Raw genomic sequence first — 21945 nt, forward strand, 5'->3', positions numbered from 1 at the left:
CCAGCCTGTTACATGTATTGATTCATAGTGTTAACCGGATATGTAGGTTCGTGACTCAACAATACGAGGTGTCGCGATTTAAGTTAGGCAAAATGTCCAAAAATTAAGGAACATTGATAAGACTTTATAAACGAATGAATCTACGAAATTATTTATTGAATCATTATTGTCATATATAAATCTAAGATTGTAGATTAATTCGTAAGCAAGGCTGGTAAGTTTATTGAAGAGTAACGATGGAATCTTTATGAAATGTAGACAAATAAGTAGATGTCAATTCGCTTCGTAATATGAAATAGAGATAGACGCTTAACAATATACAATTTTTAACTTCATACGTTAAGTGTTTTATTCTTTTGTTTGAAACAACGCATTTCATTGAAATCTAATCCGTGTATGGGATTAAATGTAATTTATTTACCGAGGTAACCTTCTATTTTTTTCAGCTATTCATATATGTACATATGTATCGATATAAGTCATAAATGTACAATACGTGATTTTAATAAACGGTAAGTCGATAATTGGTATATATATGTGTATGTGTGCATGCACATTATTGTCTTATTGCGATGTAAAATCTACACATCGCAAGAAAAGTAATAAAATTATAAAAAAGGTATAAAATTATTCATTGTGTATTAATTATTCGATTTCTACTAAACATATTCTGAAGACAGAAACTAATGGTATGCTTCTATGTGGTTTAATCAAACTATTAGTGTCTGTGTTTGTTTCAGAATTATAGTAAATTCTTTGAATCACAGCTGAGCTGTTTTCTTTTCCTCAATGAACTCTGTCCTGACATGTCTTACACTGAATTGGAACATGGTTATCAGGTAAGGAACAGTATTATTTATTTACAAGGTAGAACATAACTTTAATCGAATAACAATTTATTAACAGGGTCTACGGAATGCCAGTCGACCAATTTTCTATGTAGGGGACTTAAATACAGTTCAACCAACCCTTGTGGGTCCTGTTGCTTCTTCTGTATATCGTTCATCAAAAAGAGTAAGCATTACTTTATCTATCGAAACATACCATTTATGTAATTAATCATTTTTTATTAACTATATTGAAATTGTTTTATCGAAGCTTACTAAATGTTACTTTTCATTTAATTTTTTAATGAAATACGTATATGTCAAATGTATAATTTAATAACGTATTACAAATTATCTGATGAATATTCGATGATTTATTAAAAAATAGTATGTATTTCAAATCTACTTAGGATGATAAATTCAGATTTTGTGTTATGTATAGATAGTTAATGCAAATGAAAAAAAAAAAATTCTTTATCAGAAAGATATTTGGAATTACACAGAAGAATAATTTTCATTTATTCTATATTATAAATACATGTATACACGATTGATATACATACCAGTTACAATTTTTGCTTTTGACTGTATTTGTTTTTGTTAAGATAGCACGTTAACATAACACTTCTTAACCAATTTGTTATCTCAAAAGATAGATGTGTATATCTTTCATAATTAAATGAAACAATACCTTCATTGCTGCTTAATCGATCTGCTTTTTTATTACTTTCAAATAATCTGGCAATTTATGAAACAAGAAATACCGAGTCGACGCTAGTCTAAAAATAAGTTGGCATATAGCCCGTATCAAATGTATTTTAGATCCTTCTTTAAAAGCATGTATAAGATAAAATTATCACATTTTAGGTGATCGGTGATTTTTCCATATGCATTATAATTCTAATCAATAATTATTTCTTATCAATGATATGTGAAAAGATTAGTGTACAAATTTATACTTATCTGCTCCACATGTTTATTGTGTGATCATTGTGAATCAAAGTGAAAGGTCATTGTCATTGATATAAATTTATGATGTACTTAAACAATCTGTGTGTGTTATATATTTAAATCGAATGAGACATACTTTTGTGATCATGCTTTTAATAACTATATTCTTGAAGATATAAAGGGGGGAAAGTATGTTAGATTCCAATGTTTTCCTGTGTATTATCATTTTTATTCCAGTGTTGCATTATATTATACTGATTCTTGTGTTTAAATGTAATGTGTTTTAGTAACATTATGTAGAAGATAAAATTCATTTCTACTTATACACACACACACACACGCATGTATGCATCCATAATCATTAATGATTTAAACGTGGATCAATAATGGAAAATATAAATTCTTCTCCATGTACTACAGTCCCTGACGTCTATATTTTTGATTGTGATAACGAAGCAGAACCGTACTGGCAAATGATGGTAGGGTTGAAATCTTACTTATTCTGCAAGTATATCATTAAATCTGAATGCATAGAATTATACTTATATTTACATTATTAATAGAATAAATTCAGCATATTTACAATTACAATTTCTTTTTTGTTCGCACTATTAAATATATGGTACATTGCCTTTTTTCACATGCGCTTATTTGTTGCTAATATGTTGTGAACATGTAAATATAGGAATTATAGGGTTTCGGAACATCCAAAGGATGCAATTTTATGATAACCTGAACTGTGTAAAATAAGATTTACTAACTGTGTTTGTTTGCCTGTACTTGTTCTAACTTAAACGTACAATTGTCCAGCTAGCGATCTTCTAGGACTAGGAGAACTAAAAAGTAGTTTAAAGTCGGGTTACCATTGACATGTAATTATTTCTGATAAATGAAATTGTAAATTGATAAATCATCGAATATTTAAATTCGACATTTAAAAGTAAGATTTTTTCATGCAGACACTATATATTTTCTTAAAAGTATAATCTTTAGATTCCATTTATGTTTTCCTTTTTATGTAGGAAGTAATGTTTCTGGTCAATCTATAATTTTCACATCTAATTGCATGGAAAGTAAGGTATATAATATGTAATAGAATGAATAACGAATCAAGACTGCATGAGAATTACACAGAAAACACTCTAGACCGACATGGTTTTTTATCCTGTTTGAAAGCATATTGGGTGAGCAGCGTTTAACACAATGATTAATACAGATTTTCATAAGTTCAGACTTAACATAGAGAATAATAATGCTAATTACGTTCTCGAGTTATTATAAACACGTTTGTGTATTTAATATTGTAAACACTAACAGACGATCGCATAGCTCTAACAAATTTATTGTTATTAGATTTTTAAAGTTAATGCAAGAAAAAAAGGAATAATAACGAATGGATGATGTAACAATTATTATTGCGAACTGTAAGGAAAAAATTTGTTACTTAGGCCGAACTGTCGGACGGGTGCAGTAATGATGATGGATGCATGGGTGGCAGTGATTTGGAAGGAGAAGGAAAGCAAGTGTTGGTTGGAGTCTGTGCAATGGCAAAGAAGTCGCAGAGTAAACCGATGAAAGAAATATTGACGAGATTAGAAGAATTTGAATACATTAAAATAGTGGTATTCCCTGAAGAAGTGATCTTAAAGGTAAGACGAAAGATGGACAAAAGATTTGTGGATTTGTTCCTTCATGAAAATATATGTTTGCAGGAATTTGTAGAAGATTGGCCAATCGTTGATTGTTTAATAAGTTTCCACAGTAAAGGCTTTCCGCTGGACAAAGCTATAAATTATGCTAATCTACGAAGTCCTTTCATTATCAATAATCTACCGATGCAGTATGATATTCAGGTAAAAGTAGGTTACGTAAGTAGACAAGGATTAAAATTAACTCATTTGCATCCGCAAGCGCAATATTTTAAGATTAGTTCCTAAACTTGATAACTATCGCCGCATACACGTAGATACTACGCTATTCGGCCTACATTTGTAACTTGGTGATAGGTGACAACATCTGGTCTGGTAACAATCATCGCACGTGGATTATTCCGCTTGCGGATGCAAATGGGTTAATCGGATTACGAGGCTTGAAATTCACGTATAATTTGATATCACAGGATCGCAGGAGAGTTTATGCTATTCTCAGTAGCGAAGGTATCGAGATTCCAAGATATGCCGTTCTAGATAGAGATTCATCCGATCCGAAACGTATGCGTTATAGTTTCTGACTATACCTGTTGTTGGACTTATACGCATAAAAAACGGACTCTTTTTTTTTTTTTTAGATCATGAACTGGTGGAGTCGGAAGATCATGTGGAGGTCAATGGTGTCACGTTTAACAAACCATTTGTGGAAAAACCAGTGTCCGCCGAAGATCATAACATTTACATTTATTATCCTACATCTGCAGGTGGAGGCAGTCAGAGATTATTCAGGAAGGTATTATCCATTAATGGATAATTGTTAACAGAGCATAATTATACCTCGCACCTGTTTCACAGATTGGAAGCCGCAGTAGCGTGTATTCGCCAGAATCCCGAGTACGCAAAACTGGTTCTTACATTTATGAAGATTTTATGCCTACCGATGGGACAGACGTTAAAGTTTACACGGTGGGGCCGGACTATGCACACGCCGAGGCCCGGAAAAGTCCTGCATTAGACGGTAAAGTCGAAAGAGACTCGGAAGGAAAAGAAATTCGGTATCCTGTTATATTAAGTAATGCTGAGAAACTGATAAGTAGGAAAGTATGTTTAGCTTTCAAGCAAACAGTTTGCGGCTTCGACTTGCTTAGGTGAGCAGAAGTTTTCTTACAATTGATTCAAAGTGTACCGATAATCAACCTAAATGGAAGCTTTTAAATTGATTCAGAGCCAACGGCCAGTCGTTCGTCTGTGACGTGAATGGTTTCAGTTTTGTCAAAAATTCGAACAAATACTACGACGATTGCGCAAAGATTTTGGGAAATATGATTCTCAGGGAATTAGCACCTACCTTGCACATACCGTGGAGTGTTCCGTTTCAGTTGGATGATCCACCAATCGTACCCACGACATTTGGAAAGATGTTGGCATATTCTTCTGCTTCTGCTTCTTCTTCTTCTTATCTTTCTAAAATTTAAATTTAAATTGTATCTTCCTCTATTAGATAAGCTGCATTTTTACTAATATCTTTATATCGTTACAGGATGGAATTACGTTGCGTTGTCGCTGTCATAAGACACGGTGACAGAACACCAAAACAAAAAATGAAGGTGGAAGTTCGTCATCCGAAGTAGGTTTTTCTAGATATTGAAGCGTGGTATCATCGTTTTATATATGGTTTACTCTTTGCACTAGATTCTTTGAGATATTTGCAAAATACGACGGGTACAAGCATGGTCACATCAAGTTAAAACGACCTAAACAATTGCAAGAGATATTGGACACAGCTAGGAGTCTACTGGCTGAAATACAGCACAGGGCTGCAGGACCAGAATTGGAAGAAAAGCAAGGAAAACTCGAACAATTGAAAAGCGTCTTGGAAATGTAAGTGTTTCGTATTACTTTCGCCGAGTACATACGTTGTTCTTGATCATTTAGCGATATTGCTTTAATTTGAAACGATCAATATTCGTCCCAGGTATGGCCACTTCTCAGGAATTAATCGTAAAGTACAAATGAAGTATCAACCAAGGGGACGACCGAGAGGAAGTTCCTCGGATGATGGTACAAAAAGTAACACATTCTTTTCACGTTACCAAGCTCGATGTTCATCGGATATCACGTATCTTGTTAATTTTCTTTAGATCGACTGGGGGAGCCGTCGCTTGTACTTATTCTAAAATGGGGCGGAGAATTAACACCCGCCGGTCGCATTCAAGCAGAGGAATTGGGAAGAATATTTCGCTGCATGTACCCCGGTGGTCAAGGTAGACACCTTAGTGGTTCGTATCTTATGTTCATACGCTTGCCATAATCATTTTTAAGTTACCTCATACGCCACAAAAAATTTATTTTCTTTAATAAGTATTTGACAAGTTGGCTGAAATTTATAACACTGCTATAACTTACATAGCGTACGTGTAAAATATTGTATGAGTTCGAGCTGATTTATCCAGGTGAAAAGTACTTCTTTCTCTCAACTATTAAAAAAGAAGCTAGCGAAAGTATGACAAATTTCGTAATTTAATGTAACTCGAGTTGTAATCGTTTTATTGTTAGCTATAAAGATAGCGATGAACACCTATATGTTTTTGTTCTCAAAGGAAATCTTTGATTCACAAACAATTTCAAATATTATTTCAGAGGAAGACTCAGAGATGTTACCAAACCACGGTAACTGTTTATTCTGAATCAACGCTTGTTCCGTAGTTGTCTGTAGATTGTGTCATAATGCATAGCATAGTAATAGCGTGTTCGGTTATTTCATCATAATGCAGCAATCAGAAACAGCATTCAGAATATACCTGTGCTAACTGTATGCGCACTCCACAACATTGCAATGAATTGTTGTATAATTTTATAGTAGTTGCTTATGCAAAATTTATGTAGCATTAAATGTATCTACTTCGTTCGGAAGTAAGTCTGTTAGTAGTGTTTCACAGTCCATACATTCTTAAACAAAGTTGCACACACGTATGCATTGTTCTAGTTTTTTTTCCGAAACATGAGCATTCATTTTTGTTTTATGGAATATATAAAACAAATACAAAAATTCATTGGAAGAGACGAATAAAAAATACCGAATATATATTCATACAAATCAGTCTACAAGTAGTCGCAAATGTGTTCATTAGTTAAAGACAGTCATCGACATATCATGAATGACTCTAGATTCTTCGTGTGTACGCGCGAATCGATACTTTATAATCGAATTTATACAGTTGTTAGCTATGATCTTCTTACCAGAACATAGATCACTCGCAGATTCATACTCGTACTCTATGTTCGTCAAGATTCGAAGATATGTTTTCACTTCGTTTTGTCGTTTCAATATATGACAATATTTTCTTCTATGAATATAGGTGATTACGCCGGTGCTCAAGGTTTGGGTTTGCTACGTCTTCATTCAACGTTCCGTCATGATTTGAAAATCTATGCAAGCGACGAGGGAAGGGTTCAAATGACTGCAGCAGCCTTTGCAAAAGGCTTACTCGCTCTGGAGGGCGAATTGACACCCATATTGGTCCAAATGGTCAAAAGCGCAAATACTAATGGTCTCCTGGACAATGATTGCGACAGTAGTAAATACCAGAACATGTACATAACAAGCGTTAAGGTATTCTGTAGGAATAAATTTCACGAACTGACGAGTGTCATTTCACAGGGTGAAAACGAAACTTCACGAACTGTTGCAACAGGACAGGGACTTTACTCGCGAGGACAGGGAGCAAATAAATCCTGGGAACGCGTTGAGTATCAATGCAGCCTTGGATTTCGTTAAGAATCCTGTTCGATGCTGTCAACATGTACATATCTTGATTCAGAAGCTGATGGACATTGTAAGAATTAAGAAAGATGATTTGAAAACGAAAGGTATTATATCAAATCTGATTACAATTAAACGTGTACATCGTATTATCTTACATGCGTGTTTGAACAAACTTTGGATATGGTGGATATTATCTGATACATGTACGTTTAGATGCGATTCTTTATCACGGCGAGACTTGGGAGTTAATGGGCCGTCGATGGGGAAAGATCGAAAAGGACTTTTGTACCAAGAACAAGAGATTCGATATATCAAAAATACCCGATATTTACGACTGCATCAAGTACGATTTGCAACATAATAACCATACGTTGCAATTCGAGCACGCGGAAGAACTGTATATTTACTCGAAATATTTGGCAGACATTGTTATACCACAGGCAAGACGTTCTATGTATACTTTATCTTCGAATTTAATCTCATTTATAATTGAACTTCAGTTATTAGCTTTTCAAAATTTAATACTCTGATTCGTCCTTATTTGCGATAGGAGTATGGATTAACTGTACAAGAAAAGTTAACCATAGGTCAAGGTATTTGCACGCCGCTTTTAAAGAAGATCAGAGCTGATTTGCAAAGAAACATCGAAGAGTCTGGAGAAGAAACGGTGAATCGGCTCAATCCAAGGTACAATTTAGGAATCCGAGGTATCGCAGCTTACTTTCCTGAAATTTCTGTACAATGGGATCAATGTTATAGATATTCTCATGGTGTTTCGAGTCCGGGCCGACACGTGCGCACCAGATTATATTTTACAAGCGAGAGTCATGTGCACTCTTTGTTAACAGTGTTACGTTACGGCGGCCTGCTTGATGTAAGTAACGATTGCTAGTGTTTGCATTTTTTGTATTCCTTAAAAAAATTACAGGTAGTAAAAGACGAGCAATGGCGCCGAGCTATGGAGTACGTTAGCATGGTATCCGAATTAAATTACATGTCGCAAATCGTAGTCATGCTATACGAAGATCCAACCAAGGATCCCAGCAGCGAAGAACGTTTCCATGTCGAGTTGCATTTCAGTCCTGGCGTAAATTGTTGCGTACAGAAAAATTTACCGCCAGGGCCAGGGTTCAGACCTCATTCGCGAAACGAGAGTAGTCACAATATAGTAAGTTGATCGAATTATCGCCTTGAATAATCTACACAACAGAAATACAAAAATATCTACACCTATATTTATATGTTTTTAGGGCGAAAGTGGGGGTGGATCTACGCAAGATACCATTTCCCAGTGTAGCGCACGGATAGAAGAAGAAGATGTTGAATTGACAATTTCAGACGACGATTTCATGAATCCACCTGTACAATCTGTATGCATTGATTCGGCGTTACGAAGCATTTTTTTTTTAGCAGGCATTAATTAGTATAGCACGATAGGTTTCATTTTACGACTCTGCTTAAATTTTGATTTCGATTTTGAAGGGAGCGAACTAGATTACCGATCGAATCATTGTCATAATTAATTTCAATTTAAAGAATACTCCCCCGCTGATGATGGAAACCGACACGGCAGATTCGATTATGGATAGTCCAACAACCAGCAGAGCCGTCGATATGATGGACCTGGATCCCAACATGATGGACGAGCCATTCGATAGTGGTTTCTTGCAGAGCTCTGCGCCCATTCCAATAAGGTATTCGAGCGTACAACGCAAGAAGAAACTGTAGAATCTACGATAACTCGGTAAAATACTTTTTAGTGCTAGAACAGTGGCAGGTCATGAAGCAGCTAGACTCGGTAGCCAGCTGGCTGCCAGTCAACGTCAACGACGCGATGCTGATAGAGGTGGGATCGTAGAGCCACGTGCACGTAGTTACGATCATCAGAGACAAGATAAGCCTGAGAAAGGTAAGCGCGTTGGTCGACTTCGACCGGTAGTGTAAATATTTTGTCCAAGCAATCATCGATCGATGCTAATATCTTTGAATATGCATGATAGATATCTACAAGCACTTCACTTTTTGAATATATAACACAGATTCAAGGACCTGTGTAAATATCTATCGCATACACCTTAGGCGCTGAGTATGTTAGAACGAGTTAGCAAAAAACATTGTTTCAAAGCAAAATTAATTACGGTCATTTTTTGGAGAAATTTGTTGGTCGCCAGAAATTTACGATTAGATATCTTTTTATCACAAAGTGTGGTGTTTTTTCATGTCTTTTTATAGCTGCGGACAAGCTGCAGTATCAGAGCTTGGACGCGGTCAACAAGGAAGGTATGTCAACAAAGACTTCCTACTATGACACTATAGCAGGACGTTACGATAACGTTGAAACAAATGTTGTCTTTTCTTTTCTTTTCTTTTCTTTTTTAATTAGTGTTCGATGCAGGATTTCTATGAAATCTGAATTTATACACGTATAATTTCCATGATTCCACTCTTTGTATCTTCACACGGAAGAACAATTTATTGTTTTTTCTTATTTTCTTCTAGAAGCATCTAGACCATTAGAAAAATTGATCTGTGCTTCTTCGATAAAAATCTTTAGTTGCGACGTAGACTGCTGCAATTTGCGTTCTCTATATTAGTTCCCATTATGGATGTAGCATCTTCACGCATTTATGGGTGCCCCGATACAGTGACCACAGAATATGCGATACACACCATATAGTAGTCCCTTAGTGTCATGCCGAACATCCTGGATATTACAATGTTCTTTTTCTTAATATTATAAGTGTCACTTTCTGTTTAATTACACTGATTTCTTTCTGTATTATAGCATACGATTGTGTTTCGATAACAAGCCAATTATGTTACCGCAGTAAAATTGATTTTAGTTATTTGGTTAAAGCATAATTTACAAGTCAAAGCTTGAGTAACAAAAAGCTAATTAATTGGATACAACGGAGCAACCTTCCAGACATAGGCTGATAAAGGAAAATTCAGTTGAAATAACTCTTTGCTCAGCGATAGTTGTGCGCGTGGAAGCCAACTAATTTATGTCGGCGACTGTTTGAGTTACACACAGAAACTGAGATGTCGCGTGACTCATTCAGTTGTCCTCCTGATTATTCCCTCATATTCCTGAGCTCACTTTTCCATCAGGATTTGCAATTAACAGAGCTTAGTTGTTTTCGAAGATCGTGTCTGCTTGTTTTTTCTTTCTCTTTTTTTTCTAATACATGTAACTGTTAACACCTCAATCTCATCGTACAATCATACGTTCATAATTCTTTTGCATTCCATCTCATTTCGTTGATCGTTCGTTTCAAATTCTTGAGATCATTTTCTCGATAGTATATCACTAGTATTTTGTTGTCGATTACAATAACAAGTAGTTTCGTGTTACATGTATTTAGATTTTTCTCTGCTATGCCAACTTTTCTTTATCGACGATAGAAACTCTAAATATGTATCAAGTTTTCTGTTCTTAGATCAAACACGTTGATGGCAATCGAATTCTCGAAGTACCCGGTGGTGGAAACTTTTACGACAGAAATTCGAATTTAACAAACAAAGCTTCTGGAGCCTTTGGTTGCCATCGGTCTAACTATTCATCGTCATGATTTCCGTGTTAATATCGATGTTATCTAGTTGGCTACTGGTTGCATGGCTATCGTGTGCCATGCGTGTCTAACACTAACTAAAGTCGTACATTCTAATCGCAAACAGATACAAGTATAAGTCATACCCTCTGTATTTCAGTTAGTTAATTCCTTCATTGGTATCGAATCTTTTCTTTGGATCGTCGTTCGAGTTACAAACGCTCTCGTTTCTCGAAAGAATCAAAACAAAATTTCAAAGCGACTTGTGTCATCGACATAGCCAAAGGTTCTTGCCAATGATTACTTTTATTTCTTCTACAATGGGTTAATTTAATGCTCTGTTTCTCTTCTTTTCTTTCCCTCCTCTATGCCCTGTCCCGCTACTAAATTGCCATTATTTTCATTTTAACTGCATCGTTTCATTCACGTAATTGCATGGGCATATATACATATATATTATATTATATATATACATACACACGCACACACACACACACGCGCGCGCGCACACGCACACACGCACGCACGCACGCACGCATGCACGCTCACGCGCGCGCGCGCGTACTCGCACATAAACACACAGAGAGCAAGCATGGGGTAAAGTGCCGCGAAGAGATGTCTAGCCAGGCTTTGCTCTACGTACCTCCTATGGGAAAGGTCGTTTTGCCGCACTCCTACAGCTCACCGGAGTTACCTGTTCCTCCAATCGAAACCTCCACTTCGACACCTTTGGTGACTTTACACAATACCCCTCTAGTTTCACCGAACAGCAGAGCCCCGGATATCACGAACATTGTGGTCCCGGTCCCCACGATTCGTCTCCCGACATGCCCGACATGCCTCGATAACAATCCCGAAGAGGCCGACTCTCGTCTACGTTTTCAAAGTAAGAAATACGGACGTTCCCACACAGATACGATTCTCCCATGTATCGCTTGCGAATTGACCGGTTCTATAAGATCTGGTTCGTGTGACAATCCGTTGGCAAAGTCTTTTCGTTTGTTATCCCATCGTGAAAGAGTCACAGGGACAGCAAGAGCTCAGTTCCAGCTCGGTAAACGGTCTCGTTCGTTGTCTCCCTATTTGCCCAGGTGTCTCTGTTATAATTGTAACGTGTCGGAGCTGATCTTAAGAAGCAGGGACCTGCCGCCCATGGAACGTTCCAATTTCGATACCTACTTTGCACGTTCGTTGTCCCACAAGTTCTTTAACTGTCCCTGCTATTTAAGCCCGTATCAGGGCGAATCGAATTGCTCCTCTTGCAGCAACTCCTCCTCCAACGACAGCTATGGAAATGCCAAAGAAAGTCCACAGTGTGCCAGCTGTGAAACGAAACTTGGCTGGTCCATCGAGTCTCGGCAAGGACGATGTCCAACGTCTTCCGATTGTTCCCTGTTAGGGTCCGGTGAACCTTCCGCGCGTAAACATCCGTCGTTCGAGGGAAGACAGAAGTGGAGGTTCGATAAGGAAGCTGTTAGGAGAACGTGCGGCGGTGGCTCTGCTTTTGAGAACGTTCGTCGACCAATTGGAACAATGTCGTGTCCCAATTTAAATAACTTTCTGCTCGGTGATTCGGTTTGCTCGACGGAGAACTTCTCGGCCGGTTGTTCCTTGGTACGCAGATGTTGTTCTTGTACAAATGTGACTCTCCAGTGGCGCAGTAGCCTGGCAGATATACCCGACCGTGTTAGTATGCTTTGCCATTCGTCCTCTGTGCACGGTAGCGATGCTCATGGTGATCACGACATCCCCCCGCGCGATTCTAACCATCGTTCCAAGTGTCCACGTGTACCGTTCTCCCGAGTCCAGCCTCAAAGATCCTTCTCGTCTCCAGACACACGACCTTCGATCATTCAACCTGACCCTACCTGCACAGCAAGGCGCCACCGTCACAGTATCTCCGGACAGATGAGTTATTTCAAGCTGTTGGGCTACAACATCAACAAAAAGCTGACAGGGTCAGCCAACAGTCTCTTCAGCACCGCGGTTATCAGCGGGTCCTCGAGTGCTCCAAATTTGAAGGACATGGTACCACCCCATGCGTCCGCTGTTGCCGGTGAGTTTCCTGTTTCGATTTGAAAATCCATGTTAAACTTGTACATAGATCGAAACCTATTTATTCTAACAAGCTACTCTCGATTCTGTTCTAATCAGCGATAGAAGGTTTTGGCGGTGTGCCACCTATAAGACCGTTGGAGACGCTTCACAATGCGTTGTCTCTTCGCCAATTGGACTCCTTTTTGGAAATGATGACCACGGCTCCCCTGTTTCGTACACCTGCCTCGTCGCCTCCAAAGTATCCGTCACCGGGTGGATCCACTCACGAATCTGTTAATCCCAGTCTCGGTGCCGGAGGAATCAATTGCGAGTACCACTCTTCCGACCTGGAGGCTGTCAGGTATCATAAGAAAAGATTAAATAAACCACCTTTGTGAGTATTAAAACTTTTTATGTTTCTTGTAATGGATCGCGTTTGTTTTTCGTTTTATCTCGCGTCCAGACTGCCGATCTTATGCGACAAGATCGAACAAATTATCGAACAAAGGAATAATTTCCTATATCTTGTAATCGACGCGAACGATTTTTATTTCGCATAAAGATCCGCAGTCTACTCGTATCGGTCTAACGCGTCGATTAATTTTCTCTTAGATACATCACCACGACTCCTATACAATACAAGTCTTCGAACGATGGAGAACCATGCGATATAAGGAACCAACTATCGCCGACCAGTCCCAACAGTGAGTACGTCTCTAATATAGTTCGATACGATATATACACGAGACAATCGTACCATGTAACTGTTTAGGTACCGGTTGGAGTAGCGAACCACAGTCGTTCGTGTCGTCCGAACCGTCGTCTCCAGCTCCAACTTCCACGGGAGAATGCAGTATGTCTATAAGTTTGATCAGCAACGAAGGGTAAGCATTTAGGCTTGGTCCTTGCAGATAATCGGGTATCCAGGTACACTCGTTTATCCTAGCCTTTTTTTTCTTTTTATAGTACTCGCCAATTTACTATTTGAAAATCAAGATTTACGGAGAAAATCTTAAACGGTAGATCTCCACAATTACTTGTACAAGGATAATTTTTCTTCTAGAGCGCAATCGTTCAACACTGGCCCTAAATATCCAACGACTCCTTGTTTGGACGTGGACTTCAACGATTTCTGCATGAACATCGATCAAGAACACAGGGAAAGTCGCGGCAGCGTATCGTACACGGACTATTACAGCAACGAGGATGGACAGATTCGAAAGTGCGCTTTTGGAACGAACTTTGGTAGCAATTTACAGAGAATGATACGCACCGATGATCTTCCTATCGACAACATGGACGACGACGAGGAACGTACGATAACGTTGAAGCAAACCGAAGAGCAAAAGAAGCAGGACGTCAAGCGAATATTTGAGCAGCAGGAAAAGTTAAAGATAAAACCTAGCACCAGCTGCAAGAAGATTGGAAGGTGGATATATATATATATATATATATATATATATGTATATATCGTCTATAAAAGTGAACTCGAACGATCGAATAAACTATGCGCATACAATACGATTTAAGTTACACGTTTTTCTCTTTAGGTTTCTGGTCGAAAGCATGGACATAGTGGACGAAGATGTTAGGATCAAAGAGCCAGACGTTTCCGACAAAGCGAAACCATCTACCTCTCAGAAAGTTGAATCCTCGAATATCGATAAAGCTCAGAGGAGCAGGGACACCGGCACGGAAAAGACTTCTTCGTTGAACAGTTACAAGAGAAAGAATTTCTCTCGGTCGCAGAGCGTTTCCACTCCGAAAGCGGTCGTTCCGAACACCGAGGCGAATCTGAGTTACAAATGCGCGTCGAAACTGAGCTCGTTGTCGAACATGTCGGACAAGGATTTGGAAGAATGGAAGCAGATCTTGATCGACGCGAAGCCCCCTTCCTCGCCCTTGACGAGCGAAGAAGAGCCTATACTGACCGTGGCGAGCAGCTTAACGAACAGCTCCAGCGTGACCATAGGCTTCGATGTCCACGAAGAAAGCAAAGAATAGCTAAGAATGGCATAGTATTATATCTCGTTTGAAACTGGTGTATTAATATTAGAATATACTATTTTGGTAGACCGGCAACACTATACTAGAAGACGTAATTTTTGCATACACGGTTGTTGCTTGTAAACATAAACAGAGTCCGCAAGATCGAATTTCTATCACGCGTCTAATGGACGCACAACAATTTAGATACATCGTACAGCTTGTGCATTTTATAGTCGAAGAAAGAGAGATTCGTATTTTGTAGCGTTCTTAGATGAATTTTACTTTACACTTATTGTACAATACTTTAATTTTGATCCATGTTCCTTTAACTTTAGTTTCTCGAATAAGAGAACGCATAGACGTACTTTCCGCTGAAACAAAATAGTACCTATTGTTACGATTGCCGATTGCAAAGGAAATATTTAAACAAATTCGATAGCTATAATCTGTTGACGTCTCCGATCGATTCTAGGAGGAATTCGATTCTCGTACTTATAAATTAATATAAAGCCTAAAGGTATCGATTTTCTTTAACTCGTGCTTCTGCATACGTTGCTCTTAACTGTATCTTCGAAGGATAGGATGACGCGAAATTGATTATCGAAAAGAAATGTGTCATTGGTCGAACGTCAAATTAAGGTGAAAATTTGGGCGATCGAGTTCTTATTACTTGCTAAACAGCTATCGTTAACGTTTCTTCTAATTCGAGAACAATTAGGATATACGCTACGTTTCCATGACCAAAACAAAAGGCAGAAGAAACCACTCGCAGTATTTTATGGTTTGCAATTTTAATTGCTATTAATTTTGCATTCGACTAAATTCATGTATATCCTGTAATAGATAGATTATCGTGAACGTACAAACGCTAATAAGTACAAAGTTTCGTAATAGCTCTTTAACAATCTGACATTCGTTTCGGTGTAAATAGAAGATACATATATGTATACAATGTATATGCTATTTTTCTTACGAATGTATCGGAAAAGCTTGTTATCAGAGGAGATACGACAAGTTGAAAGTTCCAGAGATTTATTATGTTATCCTGACAATTGTTGCCTCGAGACGCGGTCAAATATTTAACGTGCTTTGAAAAAGTGACTCGAGTGTCCAGTTTTTTGGTCGCTCAAGCGTTCGCACCTTACTTCTAAGACCTTGCTTCTTATGACCTTACTCTAAATATTCCATCAAAAATGCGTCCGGTGTTTTTAATATTATAATTGCAATTGGCAGATCAACAATTATACGTGTTTTCAAAGCATCGTTCAAAGTTCTGATGTTAGAAAATCTTACCAAAATTGATAAGTAATATTCCAGTTTTTCGCAAGCACGTGCAATTCATTTAGAAATTGATGTTATATCGTATGTACCGGGTTTCGGTGAGATTCTAGTGTAACGAATTGCGTCTGATAGATGTTTAAAGCGCATACGCATAGTTGGTGTAAAATAAATAAATCGTGAAAAATGGTGTAATCGTTTTCATTTACAACTTCCACCCTCCACCATCGTTTATCGTAACAAAGATGATTCGCGTACGATTATGGATTTAATCGAGTAGACTGTCGCCACCCGATGCTCGTCCGAAAAGTTCGAGGATGCGAAAGTAATATTTTTATCGGTATAATTGCGGTGTACTCGTGCCAATTCGAAAAGAAATTATATTCAAATTTCTTCGTTTTGCACTGGATTGAAATTTGATTCAAACATCTAATATATACCGGAAAAAAGAACAAAATGGAAAGGGCATATCGAATTGAATTCTGTCGAAGAAATTATACATACATATTATCGGGACCCTGATCGTTGGCGGAGTAGCCGTTCGAAAGAAATAAGTTTCTAGTGGAAACGTTTCCCTAACACAGAGAGATCCCGTGACAAATTTGCGTAATAAGCTAAGAACCATTGGAAAAAGGTGGCAACCCCTGTGACGAAATCGCTTAACTTCTGGCCACAGTTTTCTGTGACCCCATTGCGGAATCGGGGGCTCGTCCATTGTTAGGAACGCGCGAGAATTAGATCGGACGAACACGTGCACCCTAAGGCCCAAGGCCTCTAAGGGGATCGTCCGTGTTCCGATTTCGAACATCCTCCGTGTTATTGCTGTGATTAGTTATCGAATTTGTTCGAAATCGCAAGGCCAAGCGGACAACGACCGATCGACCGAGCGAATCGACGACTATCGTCAAATTTTTTTTCTAATTTTAACGAGCGCTTTTTCGAATAATTTCATACTAATTTCCTATTTTCTTCAACTATAGTAAGAAGAACAACATCGATCGCAACTGCATTAATAATAATAATAACGATAATAACAACAACAACAACAATAATAATAGTAGCAGTAGTAGTAGTAATTATAGTAATAATAATAATAATAATAATAGGAAACGGATCGTCTACCTACTTATTTCGAAAGCCTTGTTCTAGAGTCTAGAGTAGCTTTCATTGGAATTCTAGAAAAGCTACGCGAAATCCAGTGATGAAACATTTCAGCGCCGACGCTCGAGGCATCGATCCGAAGCGTCAGCTTGCAGTTATGGATACAGTATACACCTACAGTGCATATTACTAGGCTCGAATTAAAGATCCGCCGATGCGTTCAACGGATACGAACCTACAGATTATGTAGCGCACAGCACATGTCCGATTAATGTCGCATCGCTGACTTTTCTTCGCGACTTTTCTTCCAAGCAAACGATTGTTCTTAGCTAGACGGTGGTTCTCGTCTGGATACGACGATCTCTCAAATTATTGGCGATCATTCTTCCCTGGAATAGAAAGAATAGAAAGGGTAGAAAGGGTAGAGAGCATAGAATAGATAGAAAAGATAGAGAAGATAGAAAGGATAAAGAGAACCGAGGATGAAAAAGTACTTGAAAATCTAGCTGTGTCCATGAAAATTCGGCGGATGATTGTAATTTCGAATAACAGAGCGACGCGACAACAGCGGGGAATGACGAGAGCAGGGGCGATCCCGTTAAAATGACTTTTCGTGGCCGAATATTAATAAGTTTACGCACCCCCCGGCACGGTCTCTCCAGCCGGAGTGACACGATCACAATAGGATTCGACACGTTGATATTCCGCGCGGTGTTTAGACACGTTCGCGAAGGGAAAAGGACTCTCGCGTCAAGTGAATCGGCTAATATCTATTTAATTAATTTTGGGGGAGACCACCCTCCGCTCAACAATATGCTACCCTTCCAACGGAGAGTCCGTTACAATTACAACCTTTCGAGCTACGGCCGCTCGATTTATGGGCCAATTTGTCTCGAAATCGACGTTCCTCGAGGATAAAGACAACACCGATTCTGCCCGGAAAATATAATATTGGAACGCGAGGTTATCAACGTTGCAACTACCGAGATATAAAACCGACCGTAAACTTGTACTTAATCCCTTCTAAAAATAATTACAATCCGTAGTCTGTCCAGCGAATCCAAACGAATCGGTTTTTATCGGTAATAAAGAACTTAATTTTTAGTTACAGCTACAATAGCAATTGTACACGACGATCTTACGTCGAAAATTTGATTAAAAAATTCGGAGTTATGCAACTCGAATATGTACCTGATTCGCGTTTCTCGATAATGTTCTTTGCATCGCGGCTTGTTTCTGCTTAACGCGAAGTCGCGAAATATCAAACGTCGGCTTACTCTCGAAACGAGTTTAACGCGAAACTGTTTATCGAACGGATCACGATAGAATACGTTTTAAACGATGTATCGCGACCAAGTAAAAGCTAGAGCGTTCGGTGTACAGTGTGAAATATAAAGTATAAAGGACAAAGTATAACGCGCGATAATAGGATAAAGTTATCGGACGATTGCCCTTCGTTGATGACACGTGGCATACGAGATACGGCATGCGGTATAGGTGCTGCATCCGTGAAACGAAACGGAAGGGGATGAAAAAAGGAGCGTAACGAAGACTCGTTTGGGATGAACTCTTGTCGACAAATCGTTCCCAGTATCGTCGGTTCTTTTGCGAAAGGAAGCGCACTTTCGTGAAAATCGGCGAAAACATTTTCCAAAAAGAAACATGTAACCCGAGAAAATAGAAGCTGGGATATTCGAGAACGAATTCCAACCGGTTAATAAAGATGAATCAAGATTAACGTTAGAACTACCAGACCCGGTGAAACGACGACGGATTCCATATGCTTTCTTTCACGATCGTCGAGAATCCATTTGTTCGGACGCGAGTACTTTATAAGACAGATCGTGCAACGACTCGATAAACGGATTTTTGTTGTTTCGAAAAGTAAACGGTGATCTAGACCCGATGGTTCTAGCGTTAACAAACGTTTCTACAGCCTCGAGAGACTCGGGTAGACAAAGTCCGAGTCTAACGTGGAGAAAGAAATGTTTATTTGTTGGCAAAAATCAACGAGATAGACTCGAGAAAGAAAAATCGCGGTACCAGGAGGATGGCATGGCATGCCGAAGAACGTCGAAGGAATAGTTTGTCCATCTTTAAAATACCACGGTCGATAATCCTGAATATAGCGAATTCGGATATTAGCAGTGCGAACCCCAACCGCGTAACAGGAGACAAAAGCGACGATGGTTTCGCAAAGGCTCCGCCCGTTCCCTGGCCCCTCGGCCAATCGCGATCGTTTTCGAAACGTGTACAGGGGTGAGTTCGCCGAATGAGAACGCGGGACCGTCGCGCAAGCGTCCGAGAACGGTGAATAAACGTGGCTGCGGAGGGTGGTGTACACAAGGGGGCGGGTTCAAACGTTTAGGAGCCCGATAAGCTCTGGTCAAAGGTTGCTTCGACATCCTCGGATCGAAGGTGACACTTGTCCTGGTGACGAGCAATTGTTTCCAACACCATCGTCCGCGGCGGCAAAAGCCTTTTCTTTTCATTTTTGTTCATCGAGAAGATCCGAGCCGCGTCCCGAGCTTGCTCGCCGCTGCTGGACAGAACGCGGGATATGAGCTACACCGAACCGCTGTGGGAGATCAATGGAAATCAAGCACCAGTGAGTATTATCGTTCGATTCTTTTACGCGTTCGTATCGGCGATCTAAATACATATACGTACGTATCGGTCGACGGCTTCGCGGCTAGACGAGAGTTCCAGCTGGTCTTTTTAGCCGGAAGTTACGATCCTAAACGGTGTATCGGTCCGATACCTGGACCCCGGAGTAAAGACCAGAGTCAAAGAGTACAAAGTCATAGCCGCCTCTCGGAGTTTCGAAGCTTTACGACGAGGTAGTTTCACAGTTTCTCGTTGACTGAACTAGAACCAATTCGGTACCGGTGCGATATCATTTTTCTGGGATTAAAGTTCGCTTCTAAGTGGATGCAACGATATCGGGTCCGCGTATCGACTCGGCGAAACGATCGGACATCGTTTCGTATAAAATCTGTATTTTCGGTCGAGCGAACGATCCTTGCCGTAAACGAGATTAAATAGGAGTAAATGAAATAGGTGATTACAGCGGACATGTCGCAATACGTGAGCGGGGAACTCGGCAGCTACCCGATGTGGGACAGTTCTGTTTTGTATCAAGCACCACCGCCATCGCATTCCCACGTCAACGATCACGGACTGTATAGACAACCGTGTGCGTTATTGCATCAAAGGTAATCCATATTGTAACAAAAACTGTCTGTGCGAGCTTTCTTTCGTTCAGCGTTGGCAACTTCGGCGCCAACTTCGAAACGAGCTTACTTCGAACTCGAAAACTTCAAGCACGACTTGCAACGGCGCGGCGCGGCGACTCGCAGACATCTTTCAAATTCTCCTGCGAACAGTCTCTATTCGTTATTCGAGCATCTCGATCGATCTCTATTTCGAATTTTAACTTACCATTTACAGATTTAACCTTGGCATAACCTTGGCATAGAATATAGGATCTAGAAGATAAAAGATGGAATATAGAATATAGAATACAGATCTTACGCGATTTCTTCGAGTCCTTGCTAAAATTCGCTCGATTTCAGTCGATACACATCGAACGGGAGATCACCGAATCTTCCATCTTCTACCACGAAGAAACCAAGGCGTCGAGTAGCGACCGTTTCGCAAAGAAGAGCAGCGAATATTCGTGAAAGGCGAAGAATGTTCAATTTGAACGAAGCATTCGACAAACTCCGCAGAAAAGTGAGTTTCCGTCAGAGTTCCCTCGATTTCAAGTTTAACGATCGAAAAATAACCATAAAATAGCGCCATCTACGCGGAAGGACTTTCTTTGGATCGGCCGACGCTCTTCTGGTCGACCAGAATCTTGAAACTCTAGAGGATCCTTCGTTGGAATGCTTGTTTCTCTGAAAATACATATATTTTGCAGGCGTCTAACTGTAACTATTTCTATCGGTTTTTTCTTCAGGTACCGACATTCGCGTACGAGAAACGGCTGTCAAGAATCGAAACTCTACGTTTGGCGATCACCTACATCGCGTTCATGGGGGAACTGCTTGGAATCGAACCGAGCAGTCCGAAGCCGGAATACATACCACGAGAATATTATTTGCCGAATTGAACCGTCGTTGCGCCAGTCGTCTCGTCGGTCTGAATTTTTTAAGATGCTCGTTAAATATTTACAAAAAGAAATCGTTTCGGTACGAGTACGACGACGCGCGGAATCACCGGAGAAACCTAATTTAGGATGCGACGATACACGGTGACTCTCGATGCGTTTAAACTTTTAACCGTATGTACTACGCGAGTAGGTATTGTGATCCGAGTGTCGATACCGCGATAAGAATAGTCAAAAGAACTCTTCCATGACAAAGAAAACATTAAACAGCATTTAATGTTTATGTGATTTTACGATGTAAGATAAAAATCCGTGTCTTCCGTAATTTATGCAAGTTTGCGCATTATATACATATTGTCATTATATTTCAATATAACACGTATACAATGATTCTTCTCCATCCTCATTCATCTCCCATCGATAAATTTCTTCGCGGAACTTTCAGACGTATGTACATACCGAATTGAACGACGAATTTCTTCAAATTCTATTGAAACGGTAAAAACACGAAATTGTAATACGTACGCGCCGTTGCAAGAATTTCCGATAAGATTTGCCGGGCTTCAACGGCTTCCGTAGAATAACGTGATGTCGTTGAAGACACCCTTGAACAAAGTCACGCGATAGGGATAAAGTTAGGTCGTTGGACGCCATTTTCCTTCGCGTCCATGTGTCGTCCGCGCGC

At 39.4% G+C, this 21945-nt stretch overlaps 2 protein-coding genes and 1 long non-coding RNA gene across 27 annotated transcripts; 2 read left to right on the forward strand and 1 right to left on the reverse strand.

Moving 5' to 3' along the window:
- Window positions 1–47: 47 nt before the first annotated feature.
- Window positions 48–16238, forward strand: l(1)G0196 (inositol hexakisphosphate and diphosphoinositol-pentakisphosphate kinase). Of its 25 annotated transcripts, none has more exons than XM_033480826.2 (31): window positions 48–214; window positions 447–512; window positions 741–839; window positions 907–1014; window positions 3227–3427; window positions 3491–3646; window positions 3898–3988; window positions 4066–4220; window positions 4283–4575; window positions 4653–4847; window positions 4968–5054; window positions 5120–5308; window positions 5403–5497; window positions 5569–5706; window positions 6068–6097; window positions 6787–7021; window positions 7089–7297; window positions 7407–7633; window positions 7744–7880; window positions 7953–8067; window positions 8122–8361; window positions 8444–8563; window positions 8730–8887; window positions 8954–9102; window positions 9426–9473; window positions 11328–12800; window positions 12899–13175; window positions 13394–13485; window positions 13554–13665; window positions 13845–14210; window positions 14332–16238. In XM_033480826.2, the coding sequence occupies exons 3-31, from the start codon at window positions 807–809 to the stop codon at window positions 14783–14785; spliced, it is 6183 nt and encodes a 2060-aa protein (XP_033336717.2). In that variant the 5' UTR covers window positions 48–214; window positions 447–512; window positions 741–806; the 3' UTR covers window positions 14786–16238. The 25 variants fall into 25 exon arrangements, with proteins under 25 accessions (XP_033336717.2, XP_033336718.2, XP_033336722.2 ...); XM_033480831.2 differs by lacking the exon at window positions 48–214 and having other exon boundaries at window positions 502–619; window positions 11328–11630; window positions 12579–12800; XM_033480832.2 differs by lacking the exon at window positions 48–214 and having other exon boundaries at window positions 502–619; window positions 11328–11630; window positions 12621–12800.
- Window positions 16234–21881, reverse strand: LOC143260249 (uncharacterized). Its single transcript, XR_013034379.1, has 3 exons — window positions 21786–21881; window positions 19820–21048; window positions 16234–19727 (listed from the first exon to the last, which is right to left on the reverse strand). It is a non-coding gene; the product is annotated as an uncharacterized LOC143260249 (long non-coding RNA).
- LOC117226473 (protein Fer3) lies at window positions 19678–21650 on the forward strand. Its single transcript, XM_033480839.2, has 4 exons — window positions 19678–19757; window positions 20210–20364; window positions 20725–20884; window positions 21111–21650. Exons 1-4 carry the CDS (start codon window positions 19710–19712, stop codon window positions 21261–21263), a joined length of 516 nt encoding a protein of 171 aa, XP_033336730.1. The 5' UTR covers window positions 19678–19709; the 3' UTR covers window positions 21264–21650.
- Window positions 21882–21945: the final 64 nt, after the last annotated feature.

The sequence above is a fragment of the Megalopta genalis genome, chromosome 11 (assembly GCF_051020955.1).
Source record: "Megalopta genalis isolate 19385.01 chromosome 11, iyMegGena1_principal, whole genome shotgun sequence".
Lineage (NCBI taxonomy): Eukaryota > Metazoa > Arthropoda > Insecta > Hymenoptera > Halictidae > Megalopta > Megalopta genalis.

What these genes read in the sequence shown, in the direction of transcription:
- LOC117226473 (XM_033480839.2), top strand. Translation starts at nt 19,710, where the DNA reads ATGAGCTACACCGAACCGCTGTGGGAGATCAATGGAAATCAAGCACCA. An exon ending in TCAATGGAAATCAAGCACCA is followed by an intron (nt 19,758 to 20,209) that starts GTGAGTATTATC and finishes TAAATGAAATAG; the next exon opens with GTGATTACAGCGGACATGTC. An exon ending in TGTGCGTTATTGCATCAAAG is followed by an intron (nt 20,365 to 20,724) that starts GTAATCCATATT and finishes GCTCGATTTCAG; the next exon opens with TCGATACACATCGAACGGGA.